Below are 26,595 nucleotides of genomic sequence, written 5' to 3'. Positions count from 1 at the left end.
AGAGTAAAGTACACTAGACTGATTACACTTTCTACTATGCATCTCACTATATAAACTTGGCCAATATTGAGACCCCCAATTTAAGAACACTCCATTAATACCCTCTTGCACATTACCTCTCAGCTTGGCAATGTAAAACTGCATTTGGAGACATAAAATTCAATCTGTGGGCAAGGAACCTTATACTGAATAAAAATTAAAGAATAAAAAATCCTAAAAAATAATAGCACAAGACCAGTTTTCTTTTGTTACTTCTTCGTACTAATAAAAAAGCCAACACCAAGGGATTTTTAAGAATTTTTATTGACAGTTTTACAAAATAATCCTTAATAAATAATATCTTGAGCAGCACTCAAGACACCTCTTCGTCTGCTTCTTGGTTTTGTATGATACGCAAAGATAGAAATTGCATGAAGTTCTTTGCATGTTCACTGTAATGTAAGAACCTGTTGCTTATCCTCCAGAATTTCTTCCTCATCATTCATTTGGCTTTCATCCCAGCCCCTTAAAAGAAACATACCACAGTGATTTTCAGCAGCTCAAATTCCTCAAGCTACTCTGCTTTAAGCCGTAGTGACATATGTACACATATGTAGAACTAAAAGGCATGAAAATAGCTTTTGCTATATATTTTGCGAGTATACATACATTACAAGCTACTATGTTCAGTTTTTCCCCTCAGTTTTTGTCACATACATTTTCACCTCTTAAACAAGTAGGAGGTAAATAACATTGTCACTATTGTACCTTAATAGAGAAATCCCACATCCTAGAACAGGTAAGCTAGGAAAGTGGGTCTCATTTATCTGCACTATTTGCAAATATTGTTTAGTCTTCTACTGACCTGCAATTTCAATATTATGAACATTAAAAAAACAAAACAAAAAACCAAAAAAGCCCCACACAAATCTCTGAATCAGCTATATTCACACAGCATGTAGTTAACCTCACAGTGTCTCACTTACTATGATCTCGTAACTAGTAAGGGTAACAAACCAATGACAGACAGAACTTTGGGGGACTTCCTTGCTTCCAGTTATCTCCTTAGTCTCCAAGGCAATATAACAGATATATCACAGACTACGGTGAGTTAAATGTTATTGGCTCATCTGCTCACAACTGCTCTTTTTAAAGGTACCTTTCAATCAAAGAACTTAGATGATTTGTAATAGACGTACTTTATAAATCTCAGTGCTGTATGTTAATGAAAGCTAATGCATTAAAAAAACCACATAATCCCAAAATCTATAATTTGGAGTTTCAATAACAAAATATATCACTTAATCTGAGCTGCCTGAGAGTACTGGCTTAGAACACTAAGATACAATAGAGGTCATGCTGACATTTGTAATCAGCACGTAAAGTACAAGCAGGAAGTCAAGACTGTTTTTATTTCAGTTCTGGCAAGACATTTGGCATATTGAGCATTTTATAATATCATAAAAACATACTCAGCAAGTTTAACTTACCTGAGAGTATCAACTCTGCTGTGGACTTTTAGCTCCAGGTTTTTAGGGAAATCTGTAGTATTTCCACATATCTTCTCTGAATGTCTGCTGGAGGAGGTTACCTCTTCAGAAGTTAAGCTATAATGTTTTTCAGGACCTGAAATGTTTTAGGTTATTTCAGGAACAAACATAAACAAAAAAATGCAGTATCTACGCTATCCATTTTAAAGAATTTCACAGTATCAACAAAAATGTGCCACTAAAAGTCTCAAAACAACTCTAGCTGATGAAGGATGTCACTACAAGCCCTTAAATAAATTATGACTTTTTATTATATGGTTCCTGTATCATTAGACGTAACAGAGAGAGTTTGCTTCTAAGATGTTTATGCCAGTACAATATGAAATCTTATATATAGGGCCCACTAATACCTATGCAACCTCAAAATACAGTAGCAAATGTAGAACTCAGGTAGCTGACTAATGGTAGTATGTATTTAAAATGGAGTAACAGGATATATCCCACATCCACCAACACAAAAAGATGATCAACTAGGGTCACAGTCTATGCTTCTTAAACAACACACATGCAAGTATGTTACTATTTTCCCAGCTAGCCATCAGTCTCTGCTATGAACTTATAAGTAAGTGAAAAGTATTCCAAGAAAGTGGAACAAAAAGGGAGAGAAAGAATGAGACAGTTCAACAATAACTCCCCTCCCTATTCTTCTCTGAGCATATTCAGCATGGATGTTCATTCTTCAAGCATTAACAAGAGAAACTCTTCCAAAAACACATGGGTTCTGATGAGTATGTATCAAAAAAATACTGTCCTGAAATGTGGTATTTGGAAGCCTCAGAAGAGCTGTGTGAAAAAATACAGCAAAACCTAAGGTAAAAACATTTTAAAAGATAGAAGACACTGGAATCCAGGCTACTTTTGTTTACTGAAGATGGCTCATAGCCAGGGCCTGCCAATATAAAAGCACAATAGCAACTCAGAGGGGAGGGACCATGTTACAGCCTAAGAGACGCAGTCCCTCAAGGCTGCTTATGGCACAAAGTGCCTTAGGCACTTGACCTATCTCCTCACTGAGATGGAACAGAAGCATCCCAATCTTTTTTTTTTCCTGTATTCAGAGAACAAAACCAGAACTCACTTATTCTGTTCAACCATAACCAACTGACCCTGCCACCTCCCCCGCCCTCAAAAAACAAGGAGATGGGTTTGAAAAGACAGAGGAAAGAGGGGTGAGTTAAACCCAAAATGAGAGGTAATACCATGTCTATTGTGCCTTATTAGGGCAGTTCTCATCAGGATAGATTTGTAAAATTTCCTGTCTATCTCTTCCCCTTCCTGCTACCCTTGCATCAAACCACATCTAGCTTCTAACAACACCTGGGGTGTTCATTATTAAATATCCAAGGAAAGGATACCTATTTAAAAGAAGTTTATGATCTGAAGTAATACCTGGCACATCCTGCAAATCTTTGCAACAAAACGCAAGGGATAAAAAACTTAGGAAAGTTGCATGAAACAGTTTGCTTCTACTAAATTAAGGGTAGGTTAAAGTATGATCAAATGGAAATAAATCACTGTTCAACCACAAAAGGGTCTTGCATCATGAAATGGTTTAGTGCATTTTTGCTGCAAAATCAGTTAGATCTGAGAAGGCAAATGAAATAGCTACTTGTTTCCATTTTGTTACTTGTAAGCATGAGGAAAAAAAGCAGTATTGCCACTTACCTGTATAACTTTGTAATTCTTTTTCCAGATTAAGTAGGGCTTCTTGGTCAGCAATATATTCCCAAAGATACTCATCTTGTTTAGTTACATCAAGGCACTTGTGTTTTGCTATCTCAGTGTCAACTCTTAACGTATGCATAGGTGAACTCTTTGGCCTTGGCTGTGTGTTTGCCGGACAATTTCCAGTCAGTTTACAGTGTAGCGTATTTGTTGACCAAGGTCTTCTAGAATCATTCCCTGAAATAACAGAAAAGGTCACAACGTCTAATAATTCAAGATTTCACACATGAAGAGAATTTTATCTCAGTTCATTAATGACATTAATTGTAGTTCAAATTATGAATTGATCTAAACAGATTATTAATTTTGCTTAAGATTGTGAGTTAATAAATTTTAATAAAGAGTTTACAGTTATATTGGGAAGTAGCACCTCATACTTCAGGGGTATCTTTCAGAAAAAAAATATTTGATTAAAATATTATGTACAATGGCACAAATTTTGGGGGAGGGGAGAGCCTGAGAATGTGTGTAGAAAGCTTAAAGCTTTGGTTCTGCCTTTTTTTAATTTAAGGCAACATGAATAAAATATAGACACTTTCAAATATTTTTCTGGGATTCAAAATTGACAGTTTCAATTTCCTCACATAGCGTTTTTAAAATTAAAATGCCAAACTGGTTGCTTAAGATGAGAGAAATCATGTAAGCTATGTTCCTTGAGATGGAGACAGTTGAAATTGAGAAAAGTAACTAAAAAGTGCAGATGCAGTCATGCATTACTTGTTTCCCTATTTCTTATAGTTTACGTAATAAGACTTATTTCAGTAGCATGAAGAAATCTTCTATTAGATCAAAACCATATTGTACTAGATGCTGCAAAACACACAGTAATACATAATCTAGTAATCATGTTCTAGATAGTTTATTAAATAAATATTCAAGCTAAGAGGGGAGTAATGGAGTAGAGGCAGGAGTAGAAACTAAGCACAATAAAGAGAACTATTAGTGACAGGTGGAAAGAGATAATTTTTAACTCAAAAGCCCATTCTTATGAAAACAATGCCATGTATATAAGCCATTATACCCAAAATACAAATACATAGACAAAGGTATAAAAATGACCTAAATCCAACAGAATCATCACAGACAGCGCTTCTACTTTTTACATAAGAAAAATTAACCTGTTAAAGTAGGACCTCAAAGCTGTTCCTATCCTTACCTGGGTATGACCTCCACACTACCATCCGGGGAGAAATTCTATTTTGAGTCTCCAAACCACTTGAAGGTCTATTCAACTGAATTTCTAAGACACCTTGAACTACAGAGTCATCAGCATATTCACTTAAGCTCCTTTCAGTAACCCACTTTCCATCTCCTGAAATGAAAAGGTATTAGAGGAAATTATTTGCACATTTTGTGTTAAGATGCATTTCCTGTTACTATATTTGCTGCATTTAATGTGTGTGATTTAAAGAAATCATGCAACAAATTTTCTACACATAATGTAAAAAAAAAATCATATATAACACACTAACAATCTTAAATTCAAGTGATATACTTGATGGAATTAATATTCATGTTTAGCAATCATTTCACATGTTGTTTCATATACACCATTAAAAGCATTTTTTTGTGATGTATAATATGCACAAAGAAAAGCAGAAATTCCTACTGGAACCAAATTCTCAGGGGATATAAAGAAGCATATACATCTATGGCACTATATTGATGTAATTTACTTCAAGGCAGTAAGTTTATTTTACCCTTCCACAGCACCAGTTGCGTGTGTTGGCATGACTGTTACCCCAAAGTGACTTCTAAAAGTAAGCTAGATCCAAGTTACGTGAAGAGAAGGATGTTTGACAGCAACAGTGATAAATATGTGTATTGTCCGAGTATTTTATTCATATGCCATTACCTGGAAATGGGATACTACTGTCCATAGGGCTAGAGTCAGCACACAGTGAAGAGTGTACTTCAAGCATTACTTGTTTAGGGTTTGCACCTACAACAAAGAAACCTTCAAGTCCCCAGTACCGTGTAGAAACAGATTTCTGTCTTTTGGCTACATCCTGTAACTTGAATAAAACACAAAGATATTAGAAACATGAAAAGAAACAGGAAACATCAGAAGTTGCCCTTGCAAGTTTATGTTAATAGAATTTCATAAAACTTGGAATGATTTTGATAGCCTGGTGTAATAGATATTCATAAGGATGAGGGTTTTGCATTATATATGCTTTAAAATCTTATAAACTTCCACTGCTAATGTTGGGAGAGTTGAGTCTGTTCTTCCACTGATTGAATGTGGACACGAAAAGCAGTTTTTCTTTGTTTTCACTTATCTTTGTGTACATCAACTAAAGTAATACTGTTTAACAATGACTCCAAATCTAATGTCTCCATGATTTTTTGCTTTCAATTTGGTATTCAGCAAAAGAACATTTGAATAATTGAGGTTAGATAAGAGTATCTACAATTTTTGGCATTCAACCGAGAGGTGAAGTGACCTTGATACTAACATGGAAAGAGCTGCCTTCTCCCCCAACACACCATTTTTTTTTTTTTGTCTGAGACTAGTCTGTTCTTTCTTTTGCTTTTTTTGAACAGCAAGAAAAGACTGACAATACAAATTGGAAAGTACAGAGGCCTTGATCCCCTACAGATGAAATACGGTAGGCAGTGACAATCCTCTGATTAAAACTATACTCTTGATTGCTTTGCAGGGGGAGTGGGTCTGGAGGAGAATGAAGAAAAGTGGTAAAATATTTCATGGTAACCATACAACTATCACTATCTCTCAACTGATTCAGCAACATGGTATGTTGCCTCATGCTCCACTGGGAAAGCAGATTAAGCAACATAGTTCATTTGTTTAGCAATCAAAATATTTTACCACTGAAGACTCAGTAATCCCAGGCAAAAGCAAACTCTGGTTATTGCAGACACTGTCCAGTTCTTGTGAATCTTTATTGGTTTTCTGCAGTTGTGTCTCAAGGAGATATTTGTTGCTCATTAGTTCAGTAGGGTTAGAAATCTTCTCAGGTAGTTTACAGGAGCTAAGTGATCTTCTCATAGTCTTTAGTTTAATACTCTCCTTTTGCACTGCATTTCTTTCAAGACTGCAGACAACCATTTTTTCTACAAGAGTACAAAAAAAATCATGAAAATGGGAATTTTTTTTTTATGGAAATGAATATGAATTACAACCTGCAAGTCTACTATATTTTCTTCACGAACTTAAAATATGAAACCTCTACTGAATTTATCCCTAAGCCATAAAATTACAAATAAGAACAGTTAACTTCCATCAGCTTCCTGCCTGATATCCAGAGATGCCAACATACACAGACTAGACTTACCAGGTAGTAGTACCAGTTCCGTATCTAATGCATATATTCCTGGACATCATTGTCTTTGAAAACATTACATCTTGATAATATTCTTAACACATTCCCAACTACTTCTTCATGCTAATGTAATTTTTTACATTTAGAATGCTATAATCTAACCAGTGCCAGCATAAGAACTGCAATAGTAGCAATTTCATAAAATTTCCTTAAAAGTAGTACAATTGTTTGAAATACATACTATCAGGCTGTGAATGATTCTGCAAGCTATTTTTCTTTGTTCATACAAGACAAAGACATTTTAATTTTTATCCTGTGCCCAAAGAAGCACATAAATCACATCTCATTAGTGTGCTCTTGTTTGCTTTTTCACATTTGAAGACTTAAATAAGCAGTTTCTTGAACTAAGCACAAAGGGAACAACTGCTAGGTTCTGAAGTGCTACAGCAATTGTTTGGTACTTGCAAGAATAAGAAATTAAGTACCCTGACATTCCAACTTACTTCTTAATATTAAAAAAATGACAATATATTTTACATAGTTTTAGGACACAGAGTAAGATCTTTGGGACTCCTTAAGAGTGCCACAAAATAAAGCTGCCAAACTTTCATGATGATTTCACTGACATGCAACAGGCACTGGAATAGTTATACACAAATGATGATCTTTCATGCAGAACAGGTAATCATTTGTACAGTTTCTGAACCCATCTATATAAAAGCATTTTTCTACATAAAAAGGGCACGTGCCATACATTAAATCTAATGCAGTACAGATAAACTGAGAGATTTGTAAGATCACTTCCTCTGCTTTATACCGGGTTTCTTTTCAGTATACAACTCTCATCGGGGCAGTCTATCCCTCAAATATGAGCTCACAGCTGTGAGATTACTTTCACAGCGGATGCATAACATTTCAAAATAGCTTGCTCAGCCCATCAAATTGTGGTCAAGGGACATGCATAGCTCAGGGAATGGTACCTAATTTAACAATCTTTAATTATTTTTTTTGGACGACCATCATAGTTGACTACCACATCCTATATGAGAATGATAAAACTGTATACACTTAAGTATATTGTACAAATAACTTTATGTATTTGTATTTTGTTGTATGTATATTGTACATATAACTTACCTTGAGAAATTTCTTTAGAAGAAACAGGATTTCTGTCAAGAGGAAAAGGTAAAAAATATTGAGCGTCAGCTGTGGAAGTTAAATGACAAGATGACTTTCTCATTATGCCTACAGTTTCTCTTGGCAAAAGGTCTGGTACCGTGTCGTTCTGATCTGCAGCTGCTGAACCACTTTCAAACAGAGGAAGGAGGAAAGACCAGAATAATGCAATATAACAAAAACAGATCACATCTCAACATAAATACATTTTGGGACATCAGAAGAATTGCACGTGTATCATTAATTATCAGGACTCTTAGTTTTGCCTGGAATTACAAGATTAGTCGAATGAAAGTATCTCAAAAGTACACAACACTGACCAATTACAGACTTGTCTGTATGCTAGTCCCTTCTCCTACTGAGAGAAGAGCATACAAAAGAGAAATTCTACCTGTAATTCAGGACATACACATTTAAAGAAATGTATCTTACATGGTTTAACATTGGAGTGATCAAGCAAACAAAAGAAATTTCAAAGCAATGCCTCTCTAGTTACAGGCAATTAATATACCTTGGTGGCTCAATGACAAAGTTGAAGACAGAAACTTACCAGTCACTAACTTTAACGCTAAACGTGTTGTATGCCTGTTAACTGCCAAACTGTTCTTAGACTGTCTTACAAACTAGTCATCAAATCATTAGGTCATTCAAATGAAAACTTTGAAGGACAAAAAAAACAGCAATCACAGACAGGATCTTGGAAGAAATGGAAAGGAAGGGAAAGCAGTAACTAAGTGTCACGATACTGGCACAGTCTGTGTCTTGTGCCAAGGATGAGAAGGCATATGTCTTAACCATGCCTTAAAACAATTTACAATTTACAATCAAGGATTCTCCCCTTTCATATGAATGACTGTCTGCAAATAAAAGCACCTGTTTCTTAGGAATGTAACTAAATCAGAAGATAGGATTAATTCTTTTCTCTTCCAAATAATCTCTGCATTTCTGATACCTTCCACACTGCTTGAGTGGTTCAGTTTTTCCTTGCTTATTCATTCCCATAGCCTCAGCTTCCATCACCAAAGAGTTAGATGATTCTTCCAAGTCCTTGCCGTAAGACTAATTAAAAAACAAAACCAAAAAACCCATATTCAGCAATAGATTAAAATTTTAAAAAAACATTAACTCAAGTGATTAAAAGTTTGCAGATTTTATTTTTGTATAATTTCTATATAGTAAGGGTCCCTGGACACAACAGGAAAAAATTACAGGGAACCTTTAGAAAGGTAAATTTTCCACATTTGTATGGAAAAGATAAACAATGCACCAATTTTTTTTTTATTAGAAATTATTTAACTGTTGCTACTTTAAATATTTAACAGATCAGCATTTAAACAAATCACTTCAGATCACTGGGAAGATTCATGAAGTCCTTTATTACGTACTTACATCATCAAGGAACTCAATTTTCAAAGACGACTCTGCACTTTCAGAAATAGCGTTGGGTACTTCCTCTTTAAAAACAGATGTCCAATATCTCTTCACCTCTTCAACTACGAAATATTATTAATGTGATGCATTTTATTTTTTCCTGTTCAAGATACACTTATAAAAATGCAAACTTTTTCTTTATTATGAAGTACCATAAATTTCTCCTTTCATTATTGTTACTTTCTTTAAGCAGAAACTGCTTAAGTATGTAACTGTTCAGCAATCATAGCAAAAAAAAAAATCCCAAGTATTTTAATAATCAGATTCAATAAACAGAAATTTATTACACCTGTTAAGTCATCGACATCATCATCTCCTTCTCCCCCTCCTCCAATCACAGCCTGATGTACACTCAATGTTTGCACAGGCCTTAAATTTTTAATGCAACTAGCAGAAATTTGATCAACAGGAGTTCTAAAAAAGGAAAAGAAATCAATCTTAAAAAGTCATCTTTTTTAAAATATAAAATCACAGTCATTAAAAAAAAAACCAAACACCACACTACTTGCTGCAGCAGTATTAACTGCTGCTGAAAAGCAGCAACTCTTCCTAATTTCATTGAGATGACCTTGCACCTCAGGGACTAACAAAACAACTCTGTAATGTTTATAAAAGTATCCTGAAGATCGTACTCCCTTTTCTGTATAAAACTCCTGTAGCAAATGCCCCCAAATCAAGCAACCAAGTATCATTACCGGTCTTCAGATTCTACAATAAACTGATAGCAAAGAGAATCCCTCCAAATACTACGTCTGCAGTAATTCTGAAATGTTAAGTCAGCAAGTCTGGTTATAATGGTCATTTTATTAAAATAAAGCACCCTGTATACAGTCACCTTAACTCTTGATAATATATCTAATATTTAAAAAGTTTCAATGGAATTTTTGTTAGTGCTATTAAGTATTTCTGACTTCTTTCATTAGTACCAGCAACTTCAACCACACCTTCTGTATTTCTTAAGCAAGAGTTTCTCCATGTAGCTCAGGCCATCCTTCTTGAATTCAATGTGGATAGGTTCCTTCATAACAGTAAGATTGGTCTGTACCTCACAAATCCCCACAGATTCTATTAGAATTATTAAAAAAAAAAATTGTACAGCTATTCAGATTTATAAAGTTGCTATTTAACAGCATTATTTTTTGAATGAATGTCACATTAGTAGTCTATGCCTAGCTAAGTCTTTGCATAAATTAAAATGGCCAGCAGTATTACATTTACACAACACGGTCAGTACTGGGGGCAGGCAGTAAAAACTCATTTATTACAGCTTCTCACATAAAGGAAGATTACCACATTGCGGGGGGGAAGGGGGAAGGGGATGGAATCCATGACTCCACATCTAAAAATCCCACCATATCACAGGAAAGAAGAAAAAAAAAAAAAGAAAAAAGAAATCAGTAAAATAATTTTTGGACAAAAATACACAAAGAATGAACACCATCCGTGGACTAGAGGAAAGAGACTAGCTTGCACAAATCCAATCAGACAAGAGGAGTTTTTTCGTATTTTTCCACACATACTTCAACTGATGGCATCTTTTCACTGGGACAAAGAAATATTAAGATCCTGTGGAAGGCAAGCAGAAAACGTACTTTGATAGAACATAAAAAATCCTGAGCCATGCATATTCCTTGTCTCAGTTAAAAGCTGTGACTTTATGCTTGAGCATTTGTGGCGGTGTGCTCCCCCCCCCCCCCCAGCTCCCCAGCTCCCTGCACAAGCAGTAACCATCAGTGGGAGTCATCCTGATAGCTGCATCCAGTTATCCTGGACCTTGAGGACAAATGGCAACAAAGTAGCCATTGGCTGCTTTGAAGCAAGGATCTAAACCTCTTGCTGATATGCAAATATGACCATAAGTCAATCATCTTACTCCTTAAATAGTGGACAGCCCAGGGCCCTTTGAGCTCTCCTGCACGGCAGCGGGCTGCACGCCAGGATCTCCCCTTGAGCAGGGACGCCTCTCAAGGTTACTCCTCGAGGTTGAGAGATTCCTTGCCGCAACAGATCCTCGGTAAGTGACTAACAGCATGCTAAACTTTGAAATCTTAGCTAAGTGATATAAAGGATTGACTGCGCACATATAATCCTTTAGATATAAACCGTTGACCAAGTCTGGGACTAGGACTGGATCTAGCCGCACCTAGACTCCTCTCTGAGAAGGAGTTTAGAAAGCAAGGGGATCCTTTCCGAACCTCATGACTCAACGGGAGGGTCTCCCTGACAGTTTTGTCTGACCCTGTCCTCTATGCAGTAAATAATCAAGTGTGCCTCGCCATCGAATCTTGTTAAAACACTGTCGCATTGAACTTTGTTAACTCCCTATTTTGTATCAATAAACTATATTTTTACTTCTCTCTTACGAGTGAAGTGCACGCTCACTCCATCCGCGACAGCATTACAGTTCATATTAGTGTCTCATGTGAGAAACAATGCCATAGAAAAGTACAGGGACACAAGCTAAACAGTCTGGCCAATGCCACAGTTCATTACAAGAACTGGGCTAAACGCTATTCTGCACGTTATTTAAAAAAAAAAAAAAAAAAAAACAACAACTTTAGAGGTTGTTGTTAATTTATAAAGGAACACAGAGATAAAACTTAAGAAACATTTACTATTCTAACAGAACATCTACCTTCACTAATCAAAAATCTGCTAACTCACCAAAATGGCTCCTAATATTTTTAAAATGCAATTAAAACAGAAAAAATCATACCTGATAGGGCCTTACTGGCATGCAGTTCTTCTCTGTGATCACGATTACCTTTTCTCCATTGAATCAAAGCTTCCCGAAAAGACTTTGCAGATTCCTCCTCATTAAATATACCTTTTAGTAATAATCCTTTGTCCTGATTTTCAAGGCCTGTACAGGTTGATTCTGAGGACAGTTCCTAAATCAGTTCCACAGCATAATTAATAAAGCACTTCTGATGATACTCCTCTCCCTCTACATACAATAGCAACAACATTTTCAGTATCAGCTATGGAAATGCAGCACCCTGTTTTCTTGGCTTAGTCTAGCTACCCTGGTAATCAAGATCATTCAATTTTTGTGTGGCCTTGCTCACAACTAAATTGCAATGTTCTATCAAAAGCAAAGTAAGAAAACCAAAAAATTTTGCATAAGCACACAAAAAAACCCATTTAACTTAAACGCTTTTAGTAGGCAGAAAGCAGCAGCCATGGATAGCCCACATCCTATGTATAGCATGGATATTATGTTGACAGACATGCACAGGGGTCAATGGGCTGTGCAAGTCTGATAGCCTGATCCTTCAGTTTGCACACTACAGAAAAACCTAAGGCCACTCTACTTAAGATGTCCTAAACAAAAAGAATTTTTTTTCCCAAGCTGTACACTACCTCAGCACTGCCTACTGATGCTAGGAGAGATGAAGACTTGTCTGATGTGACCTGATGCTTGCTATTTACTTTTTTCTGCTCATGATTAATTTTCAAATCATTCAGATTTACTTCCTTGATGAAGTGATTAACGACTTCCAATTTTCCAACATGTATATCGACTTCTGTCTGTTAATGAAACAGTATGAAACCATTAATTTATTATAAACAAACATTCCACCAAACAGCATATTAAAAGCAGGTAGGCAACCACATACTGAAGAGTGATGGTGACATAAGCACATAATAATTTCAGTAAACAATTGTGTGCAAATGTGTGAGCAAAAATTCAATAATCTGAATATTCCATTAGATACCACACAGGACAGACTAAGTGAGGCATTTTATGCAGCACATATAATTTAAATTTATGAGCTATGTACTTTATTAATGAAGTTCTGCTTACTGAAGCTTTTCAGCAGACAGAAGCACATCTGTAGAGGTCAACAAGAAGAAAATGTTCATTTAAGGAACTAACTGGAATACCCGTTCACACACAAAAAATAGTCCAGGAAAGTCCAAACTACAAAGAACTAGATGAGTTTAACTGAAAACAGCTACAGAAGGAGAATAACAGTTTTACGCCCACTGGGACTTTACTGATTTGCAACCTTCATCAGAACAAAGAAAATTCCAGCAGAAATGAAATATGAAGGTTTTGATTGTCAACTCTTGAATGATTATAAAGCAAAAACAAAAAACATTTTATGTTCATCCTTTCCCTATGTCCCCTCCCTATGCACAGGGACCAGAAGGAAAGATCCTTTGTCTATAAAATCCTCAAGTAAGGAACACATTCTTACCACGAAAACACAAGAGCAGTAAAGGTAGAGGCAGAAAGTGTGATCAGAAAGAGTCAAATATGTCAAGCAGCCATTGCAAAACTAGAATGTACGCACTCACATCTCCCTTCCACCTACTCTACACTATACTAAACCCAGCAACTTTGCAGTTGCTGGTTGCACATTAAATGGTACTTGTGACGTGCCAGTGAGTATGCATGGAGACTAATCGCTTCAAACAGCGGTTACTTTTTTCCTTTTGCAGTCTTCCTCTGATTCTTATACTGCAACGCAGGATGAATAAGGTTCAAAGTTTACTGGATGAACATGTGTGCTTCATCTTTTTCCTCAAACCTAATAGTCCATAATCATCCATAACTGATAGCAATTCTTTTTTCCCCAACATCACCAACATGTTTCTAACTCACATGGAGATCACAGAAGCATATACTCTAAAGAGAAGGAGGGGAATTTCTCTCTGTAATTGCCCTTCTCCTTGGCTCATTCCATTTCCTATGGCACATGCATTCAAAGTACATAGCCAAAGATTGTGTTGATTTCTTTTTCACCACATGAACAAAATAATCTTAACATTACAGCAGAATTCAGTACAAGTCACATTCCTTTGAAGGAGATAATTTTAGTGATGTAGCTTCATACATCTGCCTTCTTTGAGCAAGCATAGTTGCATTATGTATGGTTCCTTCTGGTACTCTGGCACATGGTATGTAATAGCAGATCAATACTTGAAAGGCTCACCCTGCTGTGTTATTTGTGTAAACAACATCAACATCTTCATTGAGATTTTGCTCAACTGCTTCAAAATACTTAAGTGACAATTACAAAACTGATTTTAGAGAATACTTGCAAAGCTTATTTGTTTTGGCCTCATGTTAAACTTCCCAGCAGCTGAACTCAGATGCTAATCTTCTCCTACTTTTGATGCCTAACCAACATAGGCATCTCTCTCTGCACCCTTTTGTTAGCTCCCTTTATTAATAGAGGAAGTTTCTAATTAGTCTCAGAGTAGGGTTGGAGAGAATAAGGAAGACAAGTAAAGGGGCGGGAGGGGGGAAGAATCAAGACAATTTAAGGTGGAATTCTCCTGATGCAAATGGAGTGATCACAGCACTCCGTGATTCTCAGTTTAAATCCTTGTATTCTTTCAATGAACTGCTGTATGGCGTTTAATCCCCTCAATCAATTCCAACATCTCAATCCAGTTTGTTTACCACCAAAAATTAGATAAGTGGCTTATCCCTTTAAAAAAAAAAGTATGTCTAAAAGAGAATACATTACAAACGTCAAGATTTATCATTGTTATCTTACTACTGTTACCACCCAGTTTTCAGTTCTAGGTTTAAAAGATCTGCTACCGTCTATTTAAAAAAAAAATCCTAAACAGCCTGCATTTTGATGTGTGCAGTGAAATATTTTTATATCCATGCAAAACAGCTCACGGAAAAACTTTTATATCGACTACATAACTCAGGATAACACATCATCCCAAAAAGATGATGTATTGCTGACTTTTCATTACTCACAGGATGGTATATCCTTCTGTAACTGCCTTAAATTCTCACCTGAAGTTTTTCCATCAAATGATGTCATCTTCCTACTAACAGACTATAAGTAAGGATCATTTTGACAAAGACGTATTTATCAGACCAATAGCTTTGCTAATTTACTGCAGTACTAAAAGGATTATATTTTCTGGGAAGAAAGAATGAGATAATCAAATAAATTTTAGCAGGGTAACAGAATGACATATCCAGTGACATCATCGAAAAGTAAAATTTGCCTTGATGAAAACCTCATATGGTAGAACTGAAATAGTTAAATCAACTAACATTTAATCAAGATGCTATCTTCATTTTCTATATTTATGTTAGCTTGCAGTTTCATGATAAAGTAACTTTGATTCTTTGTAATCATAACAATGACATAGGAATCCAAACATTTTTTTCATAAAAAGTTCCTGACATGGTTTCTCTTTGATTCATTAAGTCCAGCTATAAAACAGTTATCATTAAGGTAGGAATGAAAGAAAATGAAAACAAGCATAATAATATGCATTTGGAAAGGTATTAAAAAAAGGCAAATCATGGCATTTATCAAAATCAAATCTGGAATAACCTTAGGAGAACAAAAACAGTGGTTTTGTCCAGAAGATAAAATCCAAATTGCATGTACAATTTGGTCCAAAAAATAAGTTGTTACAACCCATTTATGAAATGCAATCAAACATAACACATAAGAAACTTAAGCTTGTTAGAATTAAGTGTTATACAATAATTCTAGGAGGAATCTTTACTACCCTAATTATAAAATTATAAAATTTTTATTGTTTTATAACAGATATGCGACATAGAGTTGTATGTAAGAAACTGAACATTACTGAGCTGAATAATAAAACTACACACAACTTAAGTCTCCACTGTACTGTATAACATTTTACTTTCATCACAGTTTATTCCTTTGTGAGTAGAATCCAAATATGAAAGAATCAGGAATGCTGAAAGTGCCACCTGACAGAACAGACATAATTATAAGTAGGAATTCGGAGTTTCAACCTTACTTATAACTATATTTAAATTACAAGTAACACAGACTGTTAAATATGCTCACGAGGGTATATAATTGTCTTTAATGAATGAACAAAAAGCCTCTGGCCATTTTCAGTACTTACAATTTTTTTTTTCTAAAATGCTTGACATCCAACAATTCGGAAAAGTCTCAAACAATATACCAATAACAATAATTCAAAGAGCCTGTGTAAAAATCTCCTGACCCAGCAATTTGTTACCTGCTTCCAACCATGTAACACTACCATTGGTTCAGTTTAACTTAGTTTTCCATGAGGCGTGCATAACTATCAAATCCACCGAGGCACAAGAAAAGACAGCATGATTTTTTTCTCAATATGTATTGCAATAAAAGAGCTATGCTATTTGCTTCTATGAAAACTCCTTTTTTTAACCGAAAAACTTTCTACTGAATAATAAAGTCACATGTGAGAGTGTGAAAATAATCCCTTTGTAACCTAAGCAGTGTTAAGATGTGACGGTGTGCTCCCCCCACCCCGACCTTTATCTCCTGTAACCCTGCTCAGGTGATAACCACCAGTGGTGATCGTAATGGATGCATCTGGTCATGATGGCTGCATCCGCTCAAAGTGGATTTGAGAGACAGGTAACACCACAACAGCCTAGGGTGTTATAGCCTTTTAGAAACTAAAATCTGTGGTCAGTATGCAAATATGACTATGAGTCAATCATCTTACCCCCCATAAATAGTGAGCAGCTCAAGAGCCCTTTGAGCTCTCCTGCACGGCAGTGGGCTGCACGCCAGGATCTCCCCTTGAGTAGGGACACCTCTCAAGGTTACTCCTCGAGGCTGAGAGATTCCTTGCTGCAACAGATCCTCGGTAAGTGACTAATAGCATGCTAACTTTGAAATCTTAGCTAAGTGATATAAAGGATTGATTGTGCATATATAATCCTTTAGACATAAACCATTGACCAAGTCTAGGACTAGGATTGGATCCAGCCGCACCTAGACTCCTCTCTGAGAAGGAGTTTAGAAAGCAAGGGGATCCTTTTCCAAAACTCATGACTCAACGGGAGGGTCTCCATGACAGTTTTGGCTGACCCTGTCCCCTATGCAATAAATAATCAAGTGAACCTTGTCATCGAATTTTGTTAAATAACTGTCGCATTGAACTTTGTTAACTCCCTATCCTATATCAATAAAGTATATTTTTGCTTCTCTCTTCCAAGTGAAGCGCACTCTCACTCCATCCGCGATATAAGACAATGCTTTGTTATCCACCAGCGTTGTCCTAACCTTACAACTGCTATTCATGACCTAGGAGACTTTCTGAGGCCTGGAATTAACTACTCCGAAGCACAGCTCCAACTGCATTGAAGCGGGCGGAGGTTAAGAAGCAAATCGTGGTTCAATTCATTATACAAGCAACGCTTTCCAGCCCCCCGCCCCGCCGCTTCAGACGTTTGAGCAGAACATCCGGGAGGCGAGAGAGCAGCCTGTGAGGCAGCGAGGCCGGGAGAAGCGGCGGCCGAGGAGCGGGCCAGGGGCCGGGCCGGCAGCCGCGGCGGGGCCTCGGCCTCACCCTCACCCGTGCCGCAGCGTCCCGCGGGGGCGCAGCGCCGCCTGGCGGTGCGCCCCGGCCAAGCGCCGCCGCCGCGGCGTTTGCCCGCAGCCCAGGCCCGCCCGGGCAGAGCGGAGCGGGGCGGGCCGGCGCCGCGGGGCTCGGCCCGGGGACAGCCCCCGAGGAGAGGCAGCGAAGGCTGCCGGAGCTGTTCTGCCGCCCAGCCGATTGCACAGAGGTCTTAACGGCTTCCTCGTAGCAGCTCCCGCAAAACTAGGTGCTGGCTCTTATACAAACGCGGGCTTACAGCGCAGGTGGGACTGCACGGGGAAAGCTCGCACGAAGGAAAAACACACTCTGTGCGCCGTTGGGGATGTTCAGCTTTACTACGCAGGCAGGGCACTAATTCTTAGGTGAGCACTAATGAAATGAAGGGGAAAATAAAATTAAAAATCAAAAAATTGAAGGAAGCAAAATCCTGGTGGCTTTGATGGCAGGTAATCTTAACAGAAATTTAAAATCCACAGGGTTTTTTTTTCCTAAGGAAAACCATTAGAGAGAGACACAGAAATAAAATATCTGTTCCTTCTGTTTTGAGCGTTAGCAGCTCCAACTGGTTTAATTTGCCGTAAAAGTAGTACAAATACATCATGGCATGTATTACGAGGGGGGGGGGGGATCTTTCTAAGGGAGGTGCTACTTTCTTAGAATAAGAATATTATTTTCTTATTCAACAATGGAACTACTCTGTTGGCACAAGTTCCTTCAAAAATCGAATAGTATAGGGCTACATCATATTTTGGAGGCTAGGTTTCCTATTTACACTTGCTAAAAGGCAAAATCTCTCTCTTAAATATAAATCACCTCATACTTGATAATACTGATTTCCACGCTAATACAGCCAGCAAGTGCCAGCTCAGAAAGCAGTCAGAATTAAAAATGTGCCCTGGTACTTATCAAAGTACTTAAAATTACAAAATATTCACGAACCACTCAATTTTGCCCTATTTGCCTGCAACCATAAATCTTATTTTTAATGCTAGGGTAGCATTCTTTAGTTAAGTAAGAGATCAGACTTCTTCAGTCACATTCGCATGCTGGGCAAATTAATAAAAATACAGCTTAAAGAAACGCCCTTCTAAAGAACTGATAACAGGTCTGATAACAGAATCATTGAATCTGTTTCCTTGCCATTCAGGGAGATCAGCATATAAGACCCCCCTTTACCTTATGCGCGTTAAGTAGTTATCACAGCAAGAAATCCTAGAATTAAAGTGGATATCACGAATATATTCTGGGAAACAGGTGAAAAAAACTATTACTTTAATTTCAATTCCGGCAAGATCTAAATAAAGTAGGATCAAATTAATCTCAAATATGTAAGTGATTTTTTTCTCTTTTAAGTGGCTGCACATCTAATAATATGGCACCTCAAGCTAACCATCTGTCCTGGTTTCGGCTGGGATAGAGTTAATTTTCTTCCTAGTAGCTGGTATAGTGCAGTGCTTTGGATTTTAGTATGAGAATAATATTGATAACACGCTGATGTTTTGGCTGTCGCTAAGCGGTATTTACATTGGTCAAGGACTTTTTTTTTTTTCTTCCCTTCAGCTCCCCATGCTCTGCCAGGTGCCCAAGAAATGGGAGGGGGCACAGCCAGGATAATAGATCCAAACTGACCAAAGGGCTATTCCATACCATATGATGCCATGCCCAGTATATAAACTGGGGGAGTTGGCCGGGGGGTAGTGATCGCTGCTCGGGGACTGGCTGGGCGTCGGTCGGCAGGTGGTGAGCGGTTGTATCATTTTTTTTTTTTTCCTTTTTTCCCTCCCTTGGATTTTGTTCCTCTCTCTCTCCCATTGTTTTCCTTCTCATTATAATTCATTATTATTATTATTTTGTTACAATTATTAAACTGTTCTTATCTTAACCCACGAGTTTTCTTACTTTTGCTCTTCCGATTCTCTCCCCCATCCCACCAGGGGGGAAGTGAGCGAGCAGCTGCGTGGTGCTTAGCTGCCGACTGGGGCTAAACCACAACACCATCTTAGAGAAGTCTTATTTTTCCCAGCAGAACAAACTGAAAAAATAAGGTATTAAAAATCTTCAATTCACCAGAAAAGCTAAAAGTTCAAATGAGCTCCTTGACTTCATCATTTCAAAGTAGCAATACTGCCATCAAAAGGATTCCTTTTTACAGAAGGGGCAGAGGCAGCTCGTACGACGACGTCCATAGACTACCGTAAAACAACTGTATTGTACAGCAAAGCTAACATACAGAAAGCCAGCATAATATCTAGACCTCCACCTGTGTTTTAGGCATGCACATATGTATTTCCATATATAGGTCTCTTCATGAAGGAGCCTGGAAGTGAATTCCAGGTTAGACAGCTTGTCTGTGCAGACCACAGACAGCTTGCAGCCTGGACAAACCCAAGGTAATTCATTCTAGACTGTATGTCTAGATACTGCCACAAAGCTACTATATATACACATTATATTCTGTTGCTATAGAGTAATTTTTAAACCATTTACTTACCAGCAGCACACTCTTAATTTCACATAGTCCACATGCTATTCCCTTCATTTCAGATTTTTCACGAGCTACAGCATTTGCCGTTTCATGCTTAAGTGGTTCTTTCACTGGCTCTGGAGAAAAAAAAAAAAAAAAACAAACCACACCCAGTACTCCAGTCTCCGATTTCTTTATTGCTTAATTGCAGCAACCTCCAAGAACCAGATACTCTACCAAGTAGAGTATCACAAAGCTTGTGAGTTTTTATTTAGTTAACAAAGATGTCTTTACCTTGCATCTGTTCTTTGAGTATTTGCAACTTAACTTTTCCTGAAGAAACCTATATGGAAGAATATTTACATATATATAAACACTAAGGTAATGGAGTATGAACATTAAAAAGAAACCTAAGGTGCTCATGAAAAATTAATAAAAGCATAACTTTTATAGAATTAAAATGGTACTGTTACCAGGAAAATAGCTAAGAATGTATTTAAGGAGAAAACTCCATGTGTTGCTCATGACAGCCATTAAGTCTGTGACCAATTTCCCTCCCCATTCATGCAATGACATCGTCCTTGTTTGCCCAGCCGGGGACGCAGCAAGTGTTTTCCACAAGCATAGACCTCCATAACTTTCATAACCATAGTGACTGAAGCTCAAACGTCAACCAGTGAAGTGCACTGCACATATAATCTGCACATATATCTACCTATAGTTTGTTGGGGGGTGGGGGGTAAGTTTCTTTTCCTTCTGCTTCTCGTCATTACCCTTCCCTGATCTAGCACCCCAGTAACCTGATCATTTTCCACATTTTTGCTCCTCAGTTTTTCCCTGCAAACAGAGTCCGCACTGCACCTTCACTTCCCCACCCACACTCTTATGCATCTGCAGGGATTTTAATTTTGCCCTTTTGAAAATTCTGACCCATGCATCTTCTCCTTAGCCATCATAGCTAAAATCTGAAGTCTTTGAAGTAGAAACAACTCTGAGTTACTTGTCTCAGAGAAGGGGAAAGAGAAAGAGGTGGGTTAAAGAAAACCTTTTCATTATGATCCTCTCTTCTACTCACAGGCAAGTAGGCAATTTTATTGAAATTGAGTGTTTTGGCTGAGAAGACCTTCACACCAAACTGCTGCTGCTTCAAATAGCAACTGCAACAGCTTAGTCTGAAGTTGTCATTGTCTGTGTTTCTCTTCAGACTTATATAAGCTTTACTTCAGCCAGTTTCAAATGGTCTCTCTTAATTAACAGCTCTCATTTCAACATAGCATATGTAGCATGGCTTCCAGAAACAGAAATCGTAAGAGAAAACTCTCCTTTTATGTCCCACTCAGTCCAATTTGCATGCCTCTCCAGACACATCAATGTCTGCTAAAGGAAAGAGGAAGTATCTCTAAGTTGAATTAGTTTGGATTTGGGGATCCCCTACAGACTTTTCATACTGATTCATGGAACAAGTAAAGAACATAAGCTCTGTTATCGCAATTGGTATTTTAACAGCACTCGTGAACATTATTTGATGACGGATACACCTAATGCTTGCTTCCATGATGTATAAAACCCCAAGGACAAGAGCCTAAGCTATTAAAATGATGAATTTATTTCACCAGAGAATGAAATATTAAGACTAGGTTATTACAGTTGGAAGTGATAACACTCCCTACAAGGTCCAGTCTTCAGCTACTTACAAATTTGATGAACTTTTACCATTCCCATATGCCTGCCTTACCCTTAATATTTTTTGAGAGTTTGAGCAAAATTGCCCTAGTCATTTCCAAAAGGAAGTAAGGGGAAAATACCTCACTGTGTATATATTAAAAAGAAAAAAAACTTTTCAATAACTTAGCAGGAAAGTTCTACTTCTCTCCTTTCAGGTCTGAGCAAGGACGTCATAGAACAAGAGTCAATTGATAAACCTAATCCACGTTTTGAACACTCAGAAGCATTCAGGCTCAGTCCAACAGAATGGACTGAGTCCAGTCCTCATCCAAGAGAATGCTTCTATTTAACCCACACTTGACCAACTAGCATCTGTCCTCAGAGGATGAACATAGGACTTTTCCAGCTACTGTGGACCAAGTGGCAAGCTGGGTTCTCAGTCTCCTTCTGCACTTACTGAAAGAAATCCAGATGCATCATAAGAAAGATTATAGAACGTGCAGAAGTGGCAAAAAGAAGAGACAGAATGAACCGCAGAGTCATATGGGAGTTCTGCTGTGGATGCAGATACCATTACGCAGTGACTGAGTTAAAGAAAAAACTTTAACTGTAGTATTTTTAATGTGGTGTGCCTTTTTCATAGTTCTTATCTATGAAGATAGTGAACTTGTAATCAAAACTTCACGTGAAGCCTTGTATTTCAGATTCATAATGGACATCAGACAAGACCTAATTAATTTGAAAGACAGGCTCCCGATGACTTCCATCACTACCAAATTAGACTCTTACAATACTAAATCTGTAGAAGCAATGATACTTTGCTATTTATTGCAATTAAAAAAACAACAGATCACCAAACAGAACTTGATGTTCCTCCAGCTCAAAGGGAAACATAAGCTTGGCATGGAAAAATAAACAATCAGAAATTTTACTCAGAAGGTGCTTAACCTTTTATTTTTACAGCATTTAAAATTCCCATGTTCTGTGCCGTAAATGTTCTAAATCTTGGTTTGTTTTAAATAGCTTTACCTGCAAATATACTGATAGCTTACTACCTTATTATTGTTTTCTTTGCTTTGTGACAAAACTCGGGCTTGGATGGTCATTGGTCCTGCCTGTCCAGATTTCCAATGATAAGCACTTGATTTCCTACGAATCAAGAGCAAGAAAGAACTTACAAATTAGGTCTTCTGTAAGCAAAAGAAGCATAAAGGTTTTTCTTCAGGTTTTTAAATAAGAACAGAGCATCACAAAATAAAGTACTTGTCTATAGGATCATCAATTCCCCAAAACACAAACACCTCCCTTCCATTGAAACCTGCCTCACATCTACTTTAATAGTAGTAAAAACATCAAATGTATAAGAAAGTACTTATTTTTAGACCATCAAATTGGTCTAAGTTTTTAAATGTAAGAAAATCCCATCAATTCTCTAAGGTTGGTTTTAGAAGAATAAAAATGTAACAGAAGTACACTGTAGATAAGTCTTCATTGTCCCAATTTACTCTAGGGCATTCATCCAGCACAGCTAAAATGTAGCATCTTTTAGTAAGCCAGGAACACATACCTACAATTAAGATCTCAGTGAATATCAGTTTAGCTATTGACTACTATGATGAACATGGTAGATAGTGGGGAAGAATTTAAGACTAAGGGAGATTAAACAGTGATTTTCAGCTTTGCACACTGCATAATACACTATTGCATAGCGTTTAGCAAGTATTCAAATGACTGATCAACTTTGTTTTACAGAAAACGAGACATAGTGCAAAACAAACTGAAGCATACAAAACAAGGGGAAAGGAAAACATGTAGGAGGAAAGAGGGATGATCTTTCCACCAGTGGTGCAAATGCCAATGATTCCTGTCATTTGAACTCACCATAACGACGCTATCAGGATTTGCAGGTACAAGGCCATGAGAACAATACAAGAACAACCGCATGAGAACAATATGGGGGAAAAAGTGCCACGCACTATCTGGAAAACCTGCCTCAACAGCTCAAGCAAAAGTTTACAGGGCTGCAAACAGCAGGCCCTTAGCATTACCAAGACTAAGGCACTAAGTATCCAAGGCACTTGTATCTCCAGTGACAAAATATGTCAGGCAGAAGTACAAAGAAATGGAAGCAGATGTTGCAGAGATTTGCTAACAGAGTGAGCCAGGAACAGAGCTGAGATTTAAACTTCCACCCCAGCACTTGCTTCATTACATTATGCTTACTTTCCAAGCCATGTTTCCATCATACAGAAAATGTCTTTCTGAGAAGCTGCACAGATGCATGCAAAACAGGATCAAAGCAATATTAAGAACAGCATCCTCTTCAGAAACATCAGAATTAAGACTGAAATAGTGCAAGAGAAACTACTTTCTGTCTCCTGCTTTAAAACAAAGGTGACAAATCCAGTTGGACAGGGGAAAAAGGGAGAAGAAGGAATAAATGAGCAAAAGGGATCTCTGCCTCTGAAGGAATATATCTGCCAGGAAGGATTTGTTCGTTTACCTCTACCAAAAACAAAATAATCAAAATTTCATATGAGAGTTTAAAAATGAGAAAGTCCTAGGGTAGCAAGTTTATCATTGGGAAGAAAGATCGGGGAGAGGAGACTGAACACTACTGTGAATGCCAAACTTTGGAAGAGATCGCATCTGGGGCAGGGGGAGGTGTGGAGGGAGCATCTAATTGGATTCCTATTCTTGAAACAGAAATTTAACCTACTTTCTCTCTTCTTTTTCTCTGCTCATGTTTGACTGTAGTTGCCGTAATTTCTTCTCCATCTCTTTGTTTTCTGTTTCTAACCACAATTTCTCCAGCTGCAATTCTCTGACAGTTCTGGAGAATTTAAAGTAGTAAAATATTCATTAGAAATTACATGAAAGACGGTAAGGTACCTGAAGAAGTTTAAAGCAGCAAGAAAAAATGTTGCAAAATTTGTCATTAAAGGCATGTCAGTCTTCCATCTCCCAGCAAGACTGAAAACAGTTCTGGAAAGATTTAGGGCAGGGCAGGTGCAAACTCCTTAGACCCAAGAATATCTCATTACAGAGGGGTATGCTGACAGTGATACGGCTACTCCAATATAAGCTTTAGAGTGTCCAACATAAAACTGACACAACTGTGTCTGTGTTTAGAAAGGTTTGTTGCTTAATGATATTACTATCATTAAACTATCCCAGTGAATCCTTTAGTATGGTTTGTTTACAAAGTGTGTATGTTAGATATACAGAGTAATAAGGCCTATAACTTACTCAGAAAGTAGATTACAGCCTAAGAAAAGAAAGGCTTAAGGATAAAAGAGTAGGGAAAATACTAGGAAAGAAACACATCATGATTCTTCTTGCTCTTACACAAATAAGCTCTTCTACTTAATGTTGCATTAAAACTTATTAAAAATTATGAAAAAATAATCTCTACCACAATCAGATAAAAGGCACTTACTTTGCTTTTAATCTCATCGAGGTTCCAGTTTTTGAGCTTGGGAGCATTACAAAATCGTTGATGTTCATGATTCCCAGTATAATCTCTTCTAAAAAAAAGAATTTTAATGACCTACAGTTAGCAACCTGTTGAAATGGGAATTCAGTTGAAATTAAAACAGTAAAAACTTGTTACAAATCCAAAAATATTAGTGGATAGAAGGAAAGAAATGGAGCACCAAACTTGTTTATATGAAGTGCCAGTAAAATCCTAGAGCAACTCTAAATTAAATTTAACAGAAAGAAAAACTTTTTATTACATTTATGATACCAGGGAAAAGATTTACTTGTCTGTTTCATTTGGGCAATTCCCTAAAGTTCAATGAAAGCAGTTTAATATTAAATAAAACACAGCTTTCTTGAACCAGACCCATAGAAAGCACAGAGAAGGAGAAAATTGTATCAATGGCTATGAAGTCAAACCATGTCGACTGATTTGGGAAGACAAATGTCTTCTGTCATATACAAATTGATACAAAAGGATAAGATAACTTGCAGAGCAGAGTTATTCCCTACTCTCAAAACTTCAAGACAGTGGCATTTTAAAGACAATTTTTTCCCCAGGTTGTAAAATACTCTTCCAACAAGCAAGCTCATACAGCACAGAGTCCAAACTGAAGCTTAACATCCATACCCTCCCTGTGCAAGAATGTTTGCAGTATAACTAGTACAGACTAAGCAGGCTGCTGGAAGAAACACGCCAACACTCGCTTTCAAGCACAGTGCCAAATCTGAACATTTAGTTGTGCTGCTGGAATGCATATGGAAAAGGAAAAAATAAACGTTATAGTCCAGAGACTTACAGCTGACAGGACGTTTGGAAACTGTTCTTCAACCGTTGGCTATCAGATTCCAGCTGAAAGTAGGACCTAACTGAAATGATGTGGAGAAGTTTAGTATCTGAAATACATCAAAGATATAACTGAGCTCAAGAGCAAAAGCTCAGCTGCCTGTTCGCACATAAACCTGAAAATGACCTTTAATATAGTTAAAATGTGTCCAAATAATGCCTCTGTCCGTGCAGAGAAACTGTGTCAATGGCACATTAAAAACAGTTAAAATATCTGGTGCCACAGAATGTAAAAGCAATGACATTTTAGTGCTGACAGAAATGTCAGATGTGCGCACAAAACATGTTTCTTACTGTGCGGGAAAAACCAAGCACTCCATTCTTTCTTATCATTTCAAAACAATTATTCTTTTATCACATTCTAAGATAAAACAAGATTCTATTAACTTGGAATAGAAGAAGGCTCTTCTGTTAGCAAATGTGTGCTAGCAGGACGAGTGCATCTAGACAGGCAGGGATAACACACTAGTTCTGACATAGCCCAAAGACTACCTAATAGTAAAAATGGAGGTAAATGACCAAAGCCAGTTTACCAAGCTCAAGGAGGGAAAGTAGTTAGCTCATATAAATGGTATTTTTTAATACACTTTAACATATTCCACTGGAAGCAAATATTTAAAGAGGTAACTTACAAGTTGCAATAGT

At 37.3% G+C, this 26,595-nt stretch overlaps 1 protein-coding gene across 1 annotated transcript; it reads right to left on the bottom strand.

Annotated features, from left to right (window-relative positions):
• Window positions 1-388: 388 nt before the first annotated feature.
• ZBBX (zinc finger B-box domain containing) lies at window positions 389-25,130 on the bottom strand. Its single transcript, XM_072868264.1, has 19 exons — window positions 25,063-25,130; window positions 24,343-24,456; window positions 22,679-22,772; window positions 20,253-20,301; window positions 19,986-20,095; window positions 18,269-18,271; window positions 12,512-12,679; window positions 11,865-12,039; window positions 10,093-10,213; window positions 9,438-9,562; window positions 9,107-9,210; window positions 8,670-8,776; window positions 7,679-7,710; window positions 6,088-6,332; window positions 5,104-5,269; window positions 4,411-4,566; window positions 3,195-3,431; window positions 1,470-1,605; window positions 389-504 (listed from the first exon to the last, which is right to left on the bottom strand). Exons 1-19 carry the CDS (start codon window positions 25,128-25,130, stop codon window positions 429-431), a joined length of 2,286 nt encoding a protein of 761 aa, XP_072724365.1. The 3' UTR covers window positions 389-428.
• Window positions 25,131-26,595: the final 1,465 nt, after the last annotated feature.

Source organism: Ciconia boyciana, chromosome 7 (genome assembly GCF_034638445.1).
Source record: "Ciconia boyciana chromosome 7, ASM3463844v1, whole genome shotgun sequence".
Taxonomy (NCBI): domain Eukaryota; kingdom Metazoa; phylum Chordata; class Aves; order Ciconiiformes; family Ciconiidae; genus Ciconia; species Ciconia boyciana.
The sequence above is the reverse complement of the archived record's forward strand: the minus strand, read 5'-3'. Positions and strand labels throughout refer to the sequence as shown.

Coding starts and splice junctions, on each gene's coding strand:
- ZBBX (XM_072868264.1), bottom strand. CDS start 25,130: ATGAACATCAACGATTTTGTAATGCTCCCAAGCTCAAAAACTGGAACC. Junction 20,302..22,678: donor GCAAAGAAAACAATAATAAG/GTAGTAAGCTAT, acceptor TCTTCCATATAG/GTTTCTTCAGGAAAAGTTAA. Junction 505..1,469: donor AGCAGAGTTGATACTCTCAG/GTAAGTTAAACT, acceptor GTTTCTTTTAAG/GGGCTGGGATGAAAGCCAAA.